The sequence below is a fragment of the Nomascus leucogenys genome, chromosome 7b, assembly GCF_006542625.1.
Source record: "Nomascus leucogenys isolate Asia chromosome 7b, Asia_NLE_v1, whole genome shotgun sequence".
NCBI lineage: Eukaryota > Metazoa > Chordata > Mammalia > Primates > Hylobatidae > Nomascus > Nomascus leucogenys.
Window position 1 is genome coordinate 77,411,234 of NC_044387.1, and position 20,806 is coordinate 77,432,039.

Consider the following 20,806-nt stretch of genomic DNA (forward strand, 5'->3'; position numbering starts at 1 on the left):
GCATTTTCTGCCTTTTCTTAAACCAAATCACAAGCAGAAGTCAATGCACCTGGAGACAGGGATGCAGTGAAGGTAGCCAAACCATAGTCAATGCACCTGGAGACAGGGATACACCGAGGGTAACCAAACCATAGTCAGTGCACCTGGAGACAGGGATGCACTGAGGGTAACCAAACCATACTCAGTGCACCTGGAGACAGGGATGCACCGAGGGTAACCAAACCATAGTCAGTGCACCTGGAGACAGGGATGCACTGAGGGTAACCAAGTCATAGCCAGGATGTTTCTCACAGTGTAGCTTCTCATTACTTTGGTCTTTGCACCTTTTCCAAGTGCACATGAGAATTATTAGATGAGGGAAGGAATGTAGAAATGAGACGTAGAAATGAAAAATGTAGACATGAACACCTGCCTCATGACATTTAAGACTTGCTTTTATTTTAATAAACATCACTAGGCAAAACAGCCCATGGTTCAAGGACAAAGGCTTGAAACACAGATATCATACACAAAACAGTGTGTGGTCAATACAGTCAATACTTACTGGACTTCTCAGAAATTAGGGTCTCACGTGCTATTTGTGTGTGTGTGTGTGTGTGTTTAGTAAAATACACAGGACGATCTATGAGTAGTGGTTAGTCCTCACAGGGTAACCACTCACCGATTGGCAACTGAGGACTGCTGCCTTTAGGATCTCTTCTGGCTATCAAGATTTTATAAGTACACAAAAAATAAATATTAAAAAAGGGAAAAATGTATTTCGTTCAAAGATTGGAAACAATGGATTAAACACAGTTAAACAGGCCATTTACTAAGACTTAGTAGTCTTTACTATACTAATGAAAGTTGTAAATTGCCAACTACTTATGACTTTGCATATTCCATATATCTAGTTGGCCTCTATATGGATAAGACAAAACTAGGAAAAGGTAAGGAAGTAAGACAGAACATATAGGCTCATTTTGTTTCCTTGTTTTCCACATAGTTGGAGGCAGGGCAGAACTGCAGGTGTCAAAGCACAGGAAAAGGGTGGTTGCCTGAAGAGTAGTCTGAAGACAGAAGACCCTGGACACTAGACATCTCTGGCAAGTTGAAAGGCTGAGGAAAGGATTCTGAAGATACCAGCCCTGAATAGGAATCCATGTCTGGAACTGAGGAACCATATCTTGAAGTGTGCAATGTAAAATAATCCATACACCAAATCAATTTATGCTCACCCCATTTAGTAGTTGCCAGTGACAATGAAGACATGAGTGGAAACCTGCAAGTTTTTTTCCAATTTCATACTACCATACCACCTATCACCAAGCATTTCATAAACCATACAACTTTCAAGTCAGGTGAAACTTAAATTACCAGAAATCTGTATTAAGACCAGTAAGAAAAATAAAACCACTGCTCAAAGGCATTGGAAACAAGAGGCAGAGAAGGCTCACAGGGATCTTCCCTTTTTTGTCTTTTGAATTGACGTAGGCTTTTGCATAATGAAATCATAACAAAATTTTATCTTTCATTTTCTCAGAGTCCAAGAGATAAATCTTGAGCACACACACACACATAATTTTCTCCCCAAAATAGCCACATTCTTTTATTTGATGATTCAATACATTTTTAATTCAAATAGTCACCACATAACCTAGGCACGATATTAAGCATTTTACAAGCAAAATATTTTACTGATTTTCTTTTAAATTGCCAGAGTACAATAAGTGAACTGGTTAAGGGATATACTTCTGTACATAAAAATATCCATGTATTTATACGAGTGTATGGAACAGAGTTTAAGATAATAAAACCGTAACATCACAATAAATAGGATGTGTTCCTACTGCACAGCACAGCACGCTTTGTCAGGAAGCTGCCAAGTCTTTTTCAAGGTGCTTTATGTTTTTCTGAGCTAGGCTCAGATTTCCCCAAAAAAGGAATAGGTTAGTAATGGCTGGATCTGAATGTCTACTTTTATAAGTTGCTTTTTATTTTCATCTCCAATAACCGGAATGGAAGATATGATAATTTAATTATTTTCAAAAAGTCTTTGCAACTTAACAATTCTATTCCAATTCAGTTTTTTTAAATGCAGATTAATCTAACTCTAGCACCATACAAGAATGAAATACATGTATTTTTGTCAGAGCAACAATATTTTATATCATCTTTGTTCCTCTGGCTATAACAATTCTGTTTAGAAAAATTTACCAAGCTAAAAATAGTTGATCTAAGTTGTCATAAAAAAAATATTAAATACCTTTGGTAAAAATAGATATATTTAACAAGATTAGAAAAGCCAACAGTTATAATGTCAAAAGGAGAATATAAAAATGTACACAATGAAACAAATAAACTGACTTATCGATAAAGTGAAGATAAGGCCACTCTTCTTTTCAGGTTTGTCTCTTCCAAACCATGAATGTAGTTCTTTTCTTCTAAATGGCAGAAATTTTAATAAGAAATATGAAAAATCCAGTCTGTCCTATCAGCATGACACAAGTTTAATTCATAGCAACATAGTTCCTTTTTAAAAACCAGGTTTGTAGTACATAGAATGTTCTGGTTTACATATGTGAATATGAGCAAAAAAAAAAAAAAAAAAAAAATCCAGATTTTATACGATTTTAGGCCCAGGACATGGAGCTTTTAGAGTTAAGCAAGGCAACAGAATCAGGTGTTCACTTGCACAGTTTTTTTCCTGTACTGACATTACTCTAAGCCGTATCAAAACAACTGAAATACAGAACCCAGCTAGTGGAATAGGTACATGGTAACTCTGAAATTAGCTGGTGATCTATTTAATACAACATTTAATTTTCTTTCCACGATTGAAGACCTTTTCTCCTGTCCTTTAGGCCTCCTCTCAAAAGAGCTGTTGCACAACTCCTAATTCTGTTTGATGTCTCCTCTTTCAGAATGCACTGTAAATCCTGAAGATGAAAGGTCCTTGAAGCAAACAACTGAGATTAAGGATGGAGATAACGCATAAGTTCTCTAACAGAATCAGCCACTGCACTGCACAGCTCTGGGCAAGAGCTGCCGGTGGTGATGCGGCTATCCTCCTGTGCTCCCTCTGCACACACAGTCACACTCCTCATGGTGCTCCAGGGCCACGTCGGTGAGTGATTTATGCAATCCCCTGACACCTGTCTTTGGTCTCAACTGAAGGACCTGAAAGGGAATAACAGTAAGCCACATTTAAAAATCAATGAATGTCTATGACTTGCTTTTATAAACAAGTAACGTTTTAGAAAACAATCTTGGGGCCCAAGAAAGACACACATTTTAATTTTTCCTAGAGCACGCATTATGAAAACACTCTCCCACCAAAAAAAAAAAAACATCATCATCGTTTCATGAAAGCACAGACATTTTAATGCCAACAATTTGGAAGCATTCTGTCTCCAAATAAGGAACAGTACTTAAGTGGAAAGACTCACCATGCAATTGTTATTTTATTTATCTGACTATTTTAGAATTTCACCTTAAGTATTTTGGAACTACTAATACAAAATTCGTTTTTCTGTTTGTCGCTTTCTTTCACTCATTCATTTATTCACACATTTAACAAATATTTATACTTGATGCAATACACTGAAGTGCAGAAATACTGTGGAAAGAAACATGATCACTCCACAGCTGAGTCTGCTCAATTATGCCACTCATTAATTTTCTTGGCTACACTTCAAGTCCTCTATAAACTTGATGAGATGGATTAGATGTACTTCATAGACATCAGCCCCAGTCACAGCAAACTTCCTGCAGCTGGATCCTACTGTGCAGTGAGAAGAGGTTTGGCAATAATAACAATGATGCCTCTATTAAAATAAAGTTATTTGCAGTTCGGATTGTCAAGGTTTTAATAAAAATACAGCAAGATTGACACTTACACTACACATATTTCCTCTTAATACTGACAAAAAGATGCAGTTGTATATTCTATAAAATATTATTTAAAGTATTTGATGTTGCTACCTATTTAAGTGTATTACATTTTATTTCTTATGATAGAAACAACAAAGTTTAGGAAATTGTATTTTGTTTGGATTATGAACAAAGGCCAGAGCACAAAATAATATGAAATTTTCTAGCATCTCTACTTTTTGGATACGACATAGATAACCTCATAAAGCCCCTTCTAAAAGCTACCATTCCTAAAAATGTTCATTAATCCAAAAAGGCACAAGTCAAGTCTTATGACTGTTCTATTTAAAGACTTAAAAGAAAAACAGAGAATGCATACCTCACTGGAGTATGTGGTAATATCAGAGGTTAATTAGCTAACATTTTTTGAATGCTTACTGGGTGCCAGGCACAATAATAACGTTTTTACATACTTTAACTCACAAGAATTCTATGAAGTAATTTACAATTATTACCCCTATTTTACACACGAGTGAACAGACGCTTAGACAGAATAAGTGACACAGCCTTTATTTGTACCTAGGCCAGAGATGAATTATTAGAGATAGATAATAATTTTATAGACTCAGAATATCACTGCTCATACATTCTATTTATTTATTTTCTTCCTGAAGAGATAGACTTCAAAGTCTTGTAATAACTATTTGAAATTATAAACTTTTAAAGTAGTTTTCTCATCTATTTCACAATTCTAAAATAAAAATTACTTTGACTTTATTTCTTTAATGTGAAATTTAACTCAATGGCTGCTGAAGATTATTTTATGTTAGTACTGATTTATTATTTTTGAACAATTTAGTGTGTCAGGCTACCTGCATTTTAGATATTGGCACTATTCCTTATCACACTCTTGCTACAAATTGTTTCTGGAATGAGGTTGTGTGGGTGGGTAAGATAAATTGCAATATTGGCATAGCCAACGTCTTCAATTCCTATGTCCACCTGTATGCATTTTCCCATTCAGCAAGGAAAAAAAAGTTACTATGTAAGGTAAAGGTTAGAGAGGCCACCATTCATGGTCCTAACAGTCAGGCCAGGCTGCAATCCTTGCTTCCTCTAGCATGCATATGCCAAGATGCATTTGCTGAATCAAAGTCTCCTGTCTTTGTCTGCTGATGCTCATGGAGATTTACAAATAGCAGAAGAATCTCTCAATGTTCTAGAAATTTGAGTCCTGGATAAGAAATTCTAATGGTGGAGGACACAATTAGTGTTCTTCTTTTTAATTCGTTTTGAAAGTTTTGACTTTGGAAGAGAAAAGTGGACTTGGAAAATGGTCAGCAGGTCCCAGACAATATTAAAGAGGAAAAGGACATAGATTATGCCACCAGAAAAAAAAACAGGGCTCACGTTCATCTCAGAAAATTTAGATGGAGAGGTTGAAATTAAAATGATAAGTCCGTGAAAAGGAATGTCCAGGGAGAAGCTGAGCCAGAGATTGTGGAAGATAGTAGATAAGACACAGAGAGAACCAGCAAGGAACAAACGCTCATGGACCATTGCTCAACACGTTCAAACAAAATGACCTTGAACTTCTGAGAACCACAGAGCACTGGGAACAGGGATTCAGTACTAGAATCAGGCAAATGAATGCTATACAGTTTTACGTTTGTTTGTGCAAAACAGACAATGTAAGCACATATGACTATTATTTCATAAAAAATTAAATATGTAAAAATATGAACAAGATGAAAATTATTAAGCCAAGTAAGAACAGAGAAAAAGGAACAAATATTTTACTATTGTCAGAGTATCCTGTAGATCTTTTGGCCAGAATACCTTTCCTGCTTCAGGGCAAAATTCATTAAATCTTTATTGATCATTTACCATAACCAAAGAATAAGACTAGGCACGGTGAAAAAGCAAAGATGAGTCAGAGAGCAGCTAATACATATTAATGGCATGACAATTGCCAGGCTTAATTCTAAGTGTTTTGTAAATATCAACCCACTAAATCCTCACAAAAGAGTATGAGGGTTGGAGACTCACCTTATGAGGAATTTAGGCACAAGGGCTAAGCAATTTGCTCAAAGTCACACAGCAAACAAATGTTAGGTTCAAAACTGGGATGTCTAGCTTTGGAGTTTGTGTTCTCAAGCATTACACTGTAATGTGACTTTTGTTTTCCTTAGCTCTCAATTCAATAGAAACAAAGAAAAATAGACAGTAATTTGGAAATAGTAAAAGTTCTCTAATAGAGTACCTTTGAAGCCCTACAGATGCGCTGAGGACGAATTAGTCATGCTAGGACTGGTAGGACACCAGCATTTCAATGAAGATACAACATCTAAGTTTATATATATATAAAGTTCCTGACTTGCTTTTCTGAAAATTCTTATGTGGAACTTAGAAAAATCATTAATAATATATTTATTTGGCTAAAATGTCTTCCCACAAAGAGATCCAGTGATTGACACAAAAAGTAAGAATCTTATTAATAACATTATCATGCTACAGTATCTTTTAGTTTTCTTCAATTATTATATCCCATCTCCTCCTCCAGCAGCATCAGGTGCCATACATGTATCAGGAAACCATCCTTCTTGAAAAGTCAACTTTAAATTTTACAAAGCCTTTAAATTACACCAATAAAAATCTGCCCTTCTGGCTTCATTTAAAAATTGCTTCATGACCTTTACTTTTTTCCACTAAATAATATAACATGAAATAAATATCTACTTAATAAATAAAATGATTTTTCATATGCACAAAGTGTTCAGTGAAACCCTCATCTGTTAGGTAACCTAAACATGCATGGTTTCATAAACTACACTTCCTATGACATGATTCTCCTGCCCTTCACCAATATTGTTTTGGCAATTGATAAAGTGGGAAAAAAAAGCACTGGATTCACGAAGACAAGGGACCCTGTTTCCATTCTAGAGCTAGGCTTTCACTTCATTAAGGATTTCACTGAAATCTTGATGCATATGAAAAATCATTTTATTTATTGGGTAGATATTTATTCTGTATTCTTATTTAATGGAAAAAATGAAAGGAAAGGCAGTCATATTGAAATGATGTCAGATGGGCAGATTTTGACTTGGTCTAATGTAAATGTTTTGTAGAAATTCAAGTTGACTCATCAAGAAGGATGGCTTCCTGATAGAATGATGCTGTATGATGCTGCTGGGGGAGGTGTTGGGGTTTAACTGGGAGACTCCATCACTAATAAAAACATTAAGTGTACAAGTTCTAAGGTTCCCAGGGTTCTAAAAAACAATAATTACTAACATGTCATATTATATTTTCTTTCATTCCAGAGAATAAAGAGATGAAAGGTTAAAACATCCGTACAAAGTTTAATATGTTATTTGAAGCAACATGAATAATACAAAGTTTATTATAATTATGAATATGTCATCTTAGGAGTCCCAAGTAGAAAAATAATATCAAAGCTTTCCTTTCTCCAAAGTAGACAATAATTTATCTCTGAGCTTGTCTTTGAAATATTTTTCCTTCATATTTTGAAAAGATTAAAAGTTGAAAAACTTTACTCACTTTTTTCCCCTCAGAAAACACTTTTTTTTGGTATGAGAGGCAAAAACTTCACTGACCACTCAGCTTATACTACCGGAGAATAAGCTTTCTAAATCCCTAATATCTGGAATGTTAATTAAAGGTGCTAATTTTAAAAAATAAAAACATAAACTATTTGTAAACCTTGTTTTTTTCCCCATGAATACTACATCTTTTTTCCAAACATAAATGCATTTCAGATTCACTGTTTTGTTCTAAGACATAAAATACCCGAAGGAAACCAAAAAGAAAATTGTATACCTACCTCGTGGTATTTTTTAGTAACTTTGCTTGGGACACATTGACATTCATTGCAATTGTGGAGACAACAGGCACAGTTCCCACCACAGCGTTTAACCAGGAGACAACCTGGCCAGAAAATGGTATCGGTTCTCTTTAGTTCTTCCCTTATGGACACTGAGAAGTTACGAGGTGTGCAGCTGTATAATCTTACCTCCTCTGTTAGAAGGTTCAGATCCACCACTATATGGTATAAAAGAAAGCAAAGAAAAATAGATGCTGATGCTTTGAGCCTGAATGTATTTCATTAAGCTCTTTTCACAAAGAAATCTTACGTTATTTCATGAACAATATCCATAACAATATCTGCTCTTATTGTAAGTAGATTTTAGAGATATACAACTACAAACTGGACCTTCTAGTTCATAGTAAACAAAGCTTCATTATGACTTAGTGACCAGTAAAGAGATGCCATTGTGTAATATTAAGAACGGAGCCAACAAAACAGTTGAAAGCTATAAATAGGAAACTTTATACAGACAAAAAGGGCCACCCGTTTTAACCTTAGTTAAAAAAAAAAAAAATAGACATGGAGAACACTGGAGAGAAGAATAAAATGCAAAATGATGAATGGTTTGATTAAAAAACAAATATAATTCTTAAAAGGATTTTAGGCTCATACAATTAGTGAAGAACAATTTATTGAAATGTGTCAACAGCACTTTCTATAATCTCTATGGCAATAACAATCATAAAATATTAAAAAAGCATGAAGAGAATGCACATTTGAAGACAGCTGTATAGACCATGAGTGAAAAAAAAATGACATACTTTATAAGAGCAGAAGTTGTTGGAAGGCAATGCTTCAAATGCATTGAATGATTTCCCATCTTGAAAATTTAGACTAACTAAACTAAACTCCTTCAGATATATTATCCTTCCCCTGCTAATGGGTGGAAGAAATGTTTAATTTATCTAATTTATAACCTCTGCCTCTACTCCTTTAGCAAGTTGGTTAACTATGCTGTTTGTGCTTTATTCTATGAAAGAATACCTACTTTTGAGGACAAAACAAAATAATCTTTCATCAGATTGTTGCAGTAAATCCTCAAAGAACCACTGTTTTTAACTACAAAATGACTCTGCCTCAGGAAAATTATATCAAAATAACATGCCATGTTCAATGTGAATTTATACATATCACATGAATAGTAGGTAATTACTATTAAGATAAACACTTCTAATATAATTTATTTTCTGCCTTATGTCTCTGCCTATTTTTTTTCCCTAGAAATATTCAAATAAAGCAGTTCCAATGACATTGAATACTTTCAGATAACATGTACGCCTTCAGGGTTTTTTTCTCCTAATAAAGTTTTTTAAAAATTTAGAAATATTACCTAAAATATAATAAACCTACTTAAATACCTTTCCACTAATATGGATAACATAGACATGAATGAAAAAAAAAGCTATTTTCTGGTTAAAGATGGCTTCAAGTAGAAATAATCAGGATGTAATCCAATTTTTTAAGTTAAAAGCTAATTTTTATTAATTTTTAAGTGACAAGGCAATTAAGAATCAAATGCTTATTTTCTTGGATTTGTTATACATGTGATCAGGTGTTTTTAATACTTAAATTGCCCTAATTGTCTTTGACAATTTAAGTATTTTAAGAAACGTATTATAAAATTATGCATAGGTAACTGTAAATTATAAATGTATGTAAAATATATGATAGACTAAAACCTGAGTCAAGTATAGGAAAGCACCAAAGAAATCCTAATTCAATGAGTCCATTTCAACACCTTATTCAGCTAAAAAATTATTTTTCTAACTCAAGGGAAAGTCATTGTTTCATTTGGCTACTGAAAGATTTCTTTTTAATCTGAAAATGATCCTGTGAAAGCAAAGCTTTTAAATATTTAAGAGCAAATCCTTCTTTCAAATGCTCTGAATAGGCCAACTTATCCCTAATAAAAGTAATGAACTCATTATGCTAAATGGTATCACATATTTTACCTGGTTTCATTTTGCTGATCTAATAGTATACGCATACATTCCTCTTTTGTTGTTAAAACTATATATGAGCTTATTTGAAGCTTTTCTCTAGTATTTAATGCCTGGGTAAGGAGGAAGAAGACTTAAAATATGCACAAACACAAAATCTGGTTGCCAAAGTCTTCAATGCTTATTTAAGAATTATACTTCTTTAGAATGTGAGTGAAGAAGCTCTCAGCTCTCAAAGCATATTCACCTATGTCAAGCAGTTTTAAATATGCTATTTCATGATAATAGAAAATGAGATTGTATACGTTCCCTTTAAAATGTTTACTTAACCACAATAAAAGGTTAGACAGATTTCCCAAGTGAACTAAGTTGTGATACCTGCTACAATGTGAAAATTTAAACACACTTTTAACTTAACTTCCACTCATTTATCATGTTTGACACAAAAGTCAAAAGCCCTTTTTAAGTACTAGTTAAGCTTGACTTAGAAATCACAGTATTTTTTTTGTAGCAGTAGCAAGGTATGAATGAAAACCCTGAACTAGAGGAAGAAAGTGAAAGAAAAAAAAGTAAAGCATTTATGCAGTCCACAGTTTTCTAAAAATATAACTAAGGATTTTAAATTTGGCATTTCATATTTGAAATTTATGCTGCCTACTGCTAAGGCTTCAAACGCATATAAGCTTCGTTAAGATAATTCAAATGTCATATATTCTTGAAACATTGTATAGTACTTTTAGCGGGGGGGAAGGCAAAGAAAATAAAGAGAAAAAGGAAAAGAAAAAAGAAAGATAATGTACCAAAGCATACTTTTTGAATAGCTTAACTATAATATTAAAGAAGTTTCCCTCTGCCAAGTATTTGTAAAAGTTGGTCTTCAGATTTTTTTCCTTTTCAAAATTATCTCCTAAGAAAACAAATACAGGTATTAGTTTGTTTTTCTAAAGAATGCAGATTTTGAGCACATCACCAACCAAAATCATTATTTTTAAATGCAAATGTCATTAATATTAGAAGTTTTGCTACAAAAAACAGTAATATTTTTCTCTGTTAGTTGTTCATTCTTTTAAGACATTCAGTCCAAAGATAGTCTATTACTGTAATGTAATCTGAGGGTGGTCTTTCTAAGATGAATGTGGTAACACTGTGATGTTTATTCTGTGGGAAATCTATTTCAATGTCTAATTAGAAGCTTTTAAAAGTTTGACTCCTTGTTCCTTTGTAGAGATACTCTCAGGAGGGGAGTTGGTTTTGTCTATATAGATGTTATCCCACGCCTGTATTTTAGTTTATGTAAAGTTCCAAAAATGTACACTGCTTTTCTCACACTTACTGCATGCTTAAAAAGTTAATAAATTTGGAAAACTACAAAGGGCTTCAATTTTGAAAGTGTTAAATGAATATCTGAAAGATCTGGTTCAGCTTCCGATGCTTTTGAATGCAAGCTAGCCTCTGGCCAAATCTTGGAGCACCAGGCGTCCATTTTCAGGCATAAAGGCTTGGCTAGAAGGGAGGTTTTTAGGCTCAAATCCAGAAATCAGCTGTCAAAAAACTAGATCTCAGTTTAGAACCTGATTCACTGCCCCTGCTTCTTACAGATCAACATGATAATCAACTTCAAATTTGCTAACAAGGGCTCTATTCATGGATGTTTCAGCTAGTCTTGCAGATCTTCATCTTCCTGTTCCTAAGTGGGAGGGAAGGGAAGTGTTGGTCGTAAGTTATTCATCAAGATCAAATCTTATAAATATGTAACAGCTTTCAGCATCTGGACAGGACTCGAGTGAACAGGCACTTGAACACTGATTTCAAATATTGCCAAAAGGAAACCACGTCTGTTGGCATAGTGAAATACCAGGGCTGGGCAAGTCAGAACATGACATGCTGAGATTAAAGCTCATGATCCAAAAAAGCTGCAACTCTTAGAGCAGGAAAGGGCAGGAATCGGGTTTCCTTCTGACAAGGTTTAGAAGAGCAAGTCTGGTGCAATCTGCCCTTGTGAATGGCTCAAATTAACTGAACATTGTTCCTTTCATATAAATTCTCTAGGCTGTCACTGCATTCTCCAAAGCGGTAGATTTCAATGTTTCTGACAGACTAAAACAGATATTTTGAGTGCATTGTAATTAAACAGTTATTTCTATACATTTTCATTTGTGTCTGCTATGGATGCTTTCCAATTCCAATGTTACTAAAAAAATTAGGTAATTTTATAGAAAAGTCAGTTAAGATTATTTCCAATTTCTTGGTCATGTAGAATTAGGTTTAATTAACAGCACTTTCACTCTTAGAGAAAGATACACCCATATGGGCAAAAGTGATTATTTCAACAGCAAATTTATATAGTTAAAAATTATTATGGTGTGGGTTCTTTTAGGTTCTTGTTTTCTTGCTATGAATCCTGCCTTGAAAACTATGAATTCTATTTTATGTTGGGTTGTTGCCATTTTTCATAGATTTTATAAGTGTCTAGGTTTAGAAAATGCAAAGTCACATAATACTGACCCATGGGAGATACTGTAGACAAACATTTTTGTAGAGCATCCACTTTTTCTATCCCTAACCTGGTTTTGCAGCTATGATAATTTCTTTTGAGTCCCGAAATCAACATATTCCAAGTATTAGGTTTGAGTAAGCAGTGATTTTTGTAAAATGCAATGAAGGACTTCACCAAAATGATATTTTTGAAGATAATATATAACTGGAATTTTCAGAAGTATCCCCCTTTCAATTTTCCACACCCACTGGGTTATAACTAAGTTCCTCCTTTTGTATAATTATTCAATATACAAATATGCTCAAATGATAAGAAAATGTATTGAATATATCACTGATGAATTTTAAACTCTACCCTTTAGAAGCTGTGGCAGAAGAATCTGAAACATTAGCTGTTAAGAAAATTAAATGAGGTTCTAATCTGAAGAGGGAGCTTACCTCTGGATTTTCTTCCAAAAACAAAAGCCTTGCCAAGAAGTTGCCAAGTTGGCCTATACAGATCTTCTAAGTCCAACTGCCATCTATCTGGTTCAAGATATCGAATAAGGTCTTCCAAGGTACTAAAGGCAGTTATAGCATTATTAAGCAGGTCCAGTGGCAAAGCTGAAGGGGGTAACACTGAAGGACTCACAGCTTCTGTGAATTGCTGAAAGTAAAATGAATCCTGTGTTAACTGTTTTAAAAACGACAATGTATTCCTTCTGGACATATGCAAGACATTATAAAGACTAAGGCTGGAAATACGTGCGAAGGAATATTGTATTGAATCCAATTAGAAATAACTACTCTGCAAAGACTTCGCGAAGATGAACTCTGATAGATTTCCTGTAAAATCAATGAGAAAGACATTAATTTTCATTACCACCAACCGTGAGGGATATGGATATCTTTCGGTCATATAAAAAAATTAAAACTATCTTCATGGTTCAATTATAAACTTAGAATGAAAACTATAATACAGTTTACCAAATTTTCCTTTTCTTTTCCACTTTTCATTTTCCTTAATCTGAAAAATTACCTGGTAGTTATGCAAATTAGTGTCACATAAATTAAAATTGAATAAGAAATAATTAACCCAAAAGATCTAGAAGAAAATACAGTTAGAAATCATTTGACATTAAAGAACTTATTAATCAAGATAGAAAATGTCTAAATCATAAAAGATCAGCTTAATAAATTGCCAACAATATATTTTTAATATAAAATGCCTAATAAACAAGATTAAGAAATCAGAGGGACACTGGGAGAACACGCTGACAAACTATGTGACTGTCATAAGATTAGTATCCAGAATATACAAAAATAAAGACAAATGCAATGGAATAAAAATGGGCATATTACAGACAAGAAGCTTGAATGGTCAATAAACATATGAAAATATGCTAAACTTCATTATCAGGGAAATCCAAAGACAGATATTATTTCACATACAAAAAAGGGATACTTTTTCACACAGATGAGATTGGCAAGAATTTTAAAAAGGATTACTGAGGATGTGATTAAATTGGAATTCCTCTGCTCTGCCTGCAGAAGTTAGTGAACGTAGGCACAACACTTTAGCTGATGTAACTGATAAGCACTGAATATTCTTTCACTTATGCACATGGAAATATGTTCAATGATTAGAAAGACTGGAAGCAATCTAAATGCCCATGTATAGGAAAGCACTAACACATCGGCTCTTTTCATTCTCATTACTTCCATCCTGGGCTGGATACTAAAAACATGTACTATAAATAGCAATTTCTAACCTTATCTCCTTACTTTTAATCATTTCTCTCTCCTTTTGTTCTATGCTGCTTAATCCTGGGTTAATCTACTAAATAAGATATTACTGATCCTATGATGAATTTGGACAAATGCCTATGTGATTTCTCATCTGGAGGATAAAATCCAAATTCCTTACACAGCATTCAGAGCCCTCAAAAACTGACCTCTGCTCACCTTCCCCTCTAATCCGCTACTCATCAGAGACATGTATATTTTGTTCCAATCAATCTAGTCTCTTCACTGACTACTGCACATATAATATCATCTCAGACTTTGTAACTTAACTTATGCTAAATCTGTCCCCATACCTGACATGCAAACACTCTCCCCCCATTGATCCACATCATAAATCTTTACCATTACAATGACCTTTTCAAAAATCCAATTCATCCATGAAACCTTGCACAACAGGGTCATCACTGTCCATATTATCTCCATTGGGTGAACTGGAAAGAGACTCCCTCTGTGGGCTGCTCTGTGAGCACTTGGCTTGAAGAGCAGAAGCTGCCCAGTAAACTAGGAAAAGGAGCACCTTTCTCTGGACAGGCACAACCTTCGTAGGGCTCCTGGCTTTGTGGGTGTCCTGCTGCCCACAGGGGAACATTCTTACAGGGTATAATCGGCAGAAATGAATGTGGCAGCCTTGGGCCAACAATGATTTCATTTTTTTTTTTTTTTTTTTTTTTTAACGAAAGTTTACTGAGTAACTAGTGTTCCAGGGCCTGTGTGTGCATTATGAGAAAAGCACAGTGGAATGACAATGTCTGGCCTCCTTCCTTGCCTGGATTACTCACATGTACTTTCCAAGTCTCCACTCAGCTGTTACTCCTTTCATCTTTTTGTTTTTTAAATAAGTTTTATTTTGTATATTTGAGGTTTATGACATGATGTTACAGGATAAACAAAGATACGCAAAGATACATGGAAATGTGTAAGTACATATATATACAGTACAATGGTTGCTATTAAAGACAATTTCAGTAATGTCAAGGATCTGGCTAAAATATTAGGACTAAGATATTTTCTAATTATTTTATGATATTTTTGCTCTACCCATTAGACTGTTAAACTTTGAGAGTAGAAACTAAATCTAGTATGTTTTTATTATCCAATGTTTTCTGTAATTGTCCAAGGAACACAAAATTGCGTTGACAGAACTATGACTGAAAACTCTATTACAGATATAAACATTGATCTAAAAAAGGTTTTAATTTTAATTTAGCCAATTAAGTTACTATTGATTAAATTTATGGTGTAAAAAGTTAATGCAAATTTTCGCATATTTCAAAAATATAAGCCTATATATGTATATAAATGTTTTATAAAGTAAAAATTAAGGGGTCAGTAATAGTCAAAGAATAAGTATTATTACAAATGGAAAGTTTCAAAATCTGTACAGATAAAATAAGTGGTTGCTAGCAAGTTAATACAAAAAGTATACATTATTTATTAAATTGTCAGGGTGCAGATGTATATTTTAAGCATAAAATATAATTGTTATGTAGGCTAATTCAATTAGACTGTAATCCAAGAATGATATGGCTTATTTTGCTTCCAATCTGTTGGAGACTCTCTGAATAAAGCATTTCTTTTGAAGCAATACAAAGTTCTAACTGAAATTAATATTGCTGAGATGAAGTTCAAAATATTAATACAAAAGAAGGCAAAACAAGATAAGCCTGTAATACTGGGCAAACAAAAGATGCACACCTTGGGTCCAGTGAAGTATCTGCAATCTGCACATCCATCCCTTCAAATGTTAAAGGTTGGGAGAAAAACATCTTCTGTTACCGTATGTATAGATCAGTTGGTGTTACAAATCTTTAAGCTTCTAAATATTTAAATTAAAATTTGATAAATTTAGAAAGACAACTGTTTCCCCACCACACCCCACACACAGTGGTCCCCACCCAAAAAACAGGAAAGAAGAATGAACATAAGTTCCCGGGATTCAAAGAATCAATCCCTGGACAGAACAGGGGAAGTGGTGCTTCTATTTAAGGGCCTTCTCATGACTGTCCCTCCACCCACTGGTTCAAGGAAGAGCCCAGTTGTTCAGTTTCAAAGTTCTGCTTTTCTAAGTTGTTTAAAGGGACTCTCAGAGAGAAAGCGGGAGCAATGAAAAAAAGAAGTTACAGAAAAAAAAAGTCTCTCAATTTTTAAGCTTTACTTTTCTAACAAAGTAACACTGTTCATTACAGACTAATAGCATTTTCTCCCATAATTAGTATCTAGAAAATTCTAACAATACCTTTGATATTTAAAAACACTTATGATTGGGCTGTTAAACTGGTTAGAATATGCAAAATATGCCTTGACTTGAATTGGATTTTCACATTCCTTGTTTATGTCTTTTATTCTTCATAAAAATATGATGGTGTACTTTTAAGCTATAGGTTGTGCTAAGACAATTTAGTGGATAGCAACGGACACAAACGGGAAGCAGTTTCTTGGTGTTCTGCAATGTAGACAACTAAACCAAAACCCTTATTCAGCCAGAGAAAAGCTTCCGTGTTATCACCTGCAGGGCAGTAATGACAACCTTGGTGATTGTGTGGCCCTAGCCTAGGCCCTTTTAGGTCTATTACTTTGTAAGGACAGGTTGTCAAAGAGCAGAAAAGCATCTAAAATCTATGTGTTGAAGTGTCCTGCCAAACAGTACATTTCTAAGATGTCAGCTTCATGAGATAAGGATCCTATACAAAATCGGGTCTTTAAAATTCTCTGATGAAAGTTACTCTGAATGACAACATGATAATGAGAGAACTATGATCAGGAGTCAAGGAACTGGACTCTAAATCCCAGAGATACTTACATGTAGGGAAGAGAGTTTGACTAAATTGCATAATCTATCTGTGCCTCAGTTTCCTCCACTACAAGATATGGTAGCTAAATTCAATGACCTTCAAGTTTCTTGCCAGCTTTTACATTTAAAAATTCTACTTAATTATCAGATACAAGAGGGTCCAATACAGCTTCAGCAAAATTATCTTGAGAGCTTCAAAAATATAATAACTTAGTAAGTCTATAATGGGAATGAACTCTATTTTTTTTTCTTTTAACTCTCCTTGTTGTTTCAGCAGATCAGTGAGTTTTGGGAAACACTGCCCTGTGGTACAACTGTGGTATAATTCTACATATATATATATATATATATATATATATATATATATAATGAAATTTTGACAGTACATGAAGTTTACCCTGCTCTTTAAGACATCAAATATCCTAGAAAGGCATGTCTGGCTTATAAATAGAAGCAGTATGGTCCTAAAAATCTGAAGGAAACAGGTCCATGCTTAGAAAACTGATACCAAAAATGTTTAAATGAATATAGACACATGTTGTGTCATGGGCTGAATTAGAGTTCACTCAAAATTTCTATTCTACTAAAGCGCTACTCACAGTATCTCAGAATGCCTGTATTTGGAGACAGGGTCTTTAAAGAGATGAGTAAAATAAGGTAATTAGGGTGGACCCTAATCTAACATGATTGGTGTTCTTACAATAAGAGAAAATTTTAACACAGACACACTAGAGAGGGAAGACCATCGAAAGACCCAGGAAGAAAATGAACATCTACAAGTAAAGGAGAGAGGTGTCAGAAGAAACCAAATCTGCTGACACCCTGATCTCAATTTCTAGCAACCAAAATTTTGAGAAAACAAGTTTCCATTGTTTAAGGCACCACTGTTTAAGTCTGTGATATTTTGTGAAGGCAGCCCTAGAATGCTAATACATGCCATCAACTTCTCCACTTATCTATTATAGGAGCAAACAAAAGATAATATTACATGATGTCCACTCAATCATTCAACAAGCATTTATTTAAAAACCTGTAAGGGCTCACACAGGTGCAGTGGCTCACACCTGTAATCCCAGCACTTCCCGAAGCCAAGGCGGGTGGATCACTTGAGGTTTAGAAGTTCGAGACCAGCCTGGCCAACATAGTGAAACCCCATCTCTACTAAAAATACAAAAAAATTAGCCAGGCATGTTGGCCATGCTTATAATCCCAGCTACTTGGGAGGCTGAGGGACAAGAATCACTTGAACCCAGGAGGCGGAGGTTGCAATGAGCCGAGATTGGGCCACGGCACTCCAGCCTGGGTGATAAAGTGAGACTCTGCCTCAAAAAATAAAATAAAATAAAATAAAAAAATAAAACAAATGAACAAAAGTAAAAACCTGTGAGGTGAGCACTATAAACAAAACAAGAGAAAATTCTTGCCTTTGTGAGAAGCCAAATATACTGCATCATAGAAGAGAGTTTTCTCTTGCCAAAATAAAGCCAAAATGAGAATCTGCTATTACGAATCACACAAGTAACCAAACAAGTATCACACAAATCCTGGTCTATGTGGACCAGAAAAAAGTGAACTTAGTATGTAAGAATTACTGAAAAACAAACATATTTCTATTTTTATTAATGAAAAATAACTGGCAACCCAGGAGTTCAGACAAAATCACAGCCATAGGAACAAGCTCAAGACAGCAAGTTTGGCTGCAAAAGTCAAGTTTTCTTATTGACTTTTCCATTGTTCTTTTCAAAAATCAGTGTTTTACTGTTTTGTATTTTATTATGGCTACCTTAAATATTTTCTGCACTTGTTAACATCTTTCCCCTTTTTCAGAAAAAAGAAAAGCTGACTTACTGTTTGGAATAGTACTATCTGAACTACTTATAATTTCACAATGAGTCGTTACTTACCTCTAAAAAACCATAGCTTGTCATTTTATTAGGATTTTTGTGGCCAGTGCAATTTTAAAAACACACTTAAAATGAATCTTCCTTGGACAAATACACACATATAAATGTTTACCTTGAGTAGCATAGCAACTGTTGCACAACTATTAGGGCCCACAAAGATTTATGTTGCAACTTTCCTAGTCAACTGCATATAGTACACTTCGAACTGATAAGAAAGTTTTCAATTCATTCATACCTAACAAGGTTAGGAATGCAGATTTAGTTTTATTGTTGGAGTTAAAAACAATACAATATTATAAAATGATCAGGTGTTTAAGAGAAGACAATAAATGTCCATCCTTGTGTAACGTCACTTCTTAAAGGTGTCTCCAATCTCATTTATGTAATGTCAAACTGATATATTGTACAGAGGTCTTACTTTTAAAGAGCCTAAGCAGCTGACAGGGCATGCAGACACAAATGCCTGCCAGGAACAACTCATGGGAGGTTCTGTAAAGACACAAGAATGTCCTGAAACAATTCATTTAAACACGCTTCTTTGCCTTTCCCTATGTTCTTATCCGAATTCATTCAAAAAGTTATCTGGGTCATGTTTTTAAATTATTTTTAAGCTGGCAATGAAAAGCAAATGCTTGCATTCCTACTCAAGAACAGATGTTTTAATATTGTGTGGGTAATGCAGATTATATATTTAAGTGAGAAATCCTAGGGAAGGTGGCCAATTACATTCATATCAAGGCTTAAAATTGAGGGGTTCTTATTAAAAGAGCATGACAATTGAATAAAACTTGACATATCTATATAACCCATCACAGCAACAGTCCGGTATGAAAAGTGTATGAGCCAGCATTTAAAAGCAATACTTTTTAAGGCTCAAACCTGCAACTGGCCTTCAAAGGCCATCAGTTTCATGGTTTCAGAAAAACCCTGGAGAGCAGAAGTCTTCCTGAGAAGAATGGATATATGAAAAAAGAGATGGCTAATTTTGCCTAAAGTGTTGTCTTAAATAAAAATAATGTTTATGTACTAAGTAGACCTTCTTACCAACTTGATGGATGAAACAACTGCTATAGACTCACTTTTCCCGTCATCATGAAACTGGAGAACCATTACTATCTAATCAGATTTACAAACTAAAACACTGTTACTCTCAACACCTTCTCACCTAAAGCACTGGTGGTCTACAAGCTAAAGAAAAAATTTCACCCTAGTGCTAGCACTTTAGATTTGAAGGTCTCCACAGAAGTCAACTCCACCACAGAGCAGGCTCATTGTTGGCTGGTGAGTCACAGTCAATACACAGAGTTTCCCACTTCCTAGGTCAAACTGTGGGTTATAAGTAATAATCAATGTTGAAAACTAGAATTCCATGGGATGACTAAATAACATAGTACTAAGAATGCTTTCCACAATGACATCTGTGGGAAGCCAAAATTAAGGTTGTTTTTTTTTTTTTTTTACTAAAATTTGAAAAACGATTCCTCTGAATAAACAATGTGACAGGCCTTAAAAGCTAAAATAATGTCTATCAGTGGCAAGTGTTTGACAACAAAGTATCGCAGGACTTTTTTTCCTAATCTTATATTGAATGCTTGTGGATTTGCTTTGTTATAATACTCAAGAAATGCCTAACAGTGATGAACTTCCAATGAAAGAAAACGTAAACTAAGAACTATTGGAAGAAAAACACACCTTCACTGCAAAACATGAAAGAATATATACCTCAAACCCAAAATCTCTGAAGACACTTTCTTACAGAAATTTATCCTACAGTACAATATTTATTCAATGTATCACTCAACCACCATTAAAGGAAATCGTGGAATGTTTTGTGGAAATCTAGCTCAGGAATAGTGGCTATATTGGTAGACATTGTCAGTTATATATTCAATAAGTTAAACAGTTGGATAATACACTCAACTTCATTCTAGTTTTGTATGTGCCTTGAGTGGAAGGCCTTATTTTGAGTAAGAAACGAGGGTACAGAGTTATTTACTTTAAAATGTCTTGACAGTATAGAGTGTTAAGTAGCTGAAACTGAGAGGGCAACAGAAAAATCCCCCAGTGAACTGCTTTGAGGGGAAAAATGAGATAATTCAGTGGAAGCCATTAGAAAGTATGCAAAGGTCAGCAATGACCCCCCACATGG

General features: G+C 34.4%; 1 protein-coding gene across 3 annotated transcripts in view; it reads right to left on the reverse strand.

The window, feature by feature from the left end:
* Positions 1-1,558: 1,558 nt before the first annotated feature.
* Positions 1,559-20,806, reverse strand: part of PDGFC (platelet derived growth factor C) — a 216,225-nt gene continuing 196,977 nt past the window's right edge. For 2 of the 3 annotated variants that reach the window (XM_003257886.4, XM_030816268.1), the window contains exons 4-6: positions 12,616-12,823; positions 7,697-7,914; positions 1,559-3,159 (exon numbers count right to left, since the gene is read on the reverse strand). In XM_003257886.4, the coding sequence (XP_003257934.1) occupies positions 3,043-3,159; positions 7,697-7,914; positions 12,616-12,823 (543 nt within the window). In that variant the 3' untranslated portion in view covers positions 1,559-3,042. The remainder of the gene's footprint in view (positions 3,160-7,696; positions 7,915-12,615; positions 12,824-20,806) is intronic. The other variant, XM_030816267.1, reaches the window with a different exon arrangement.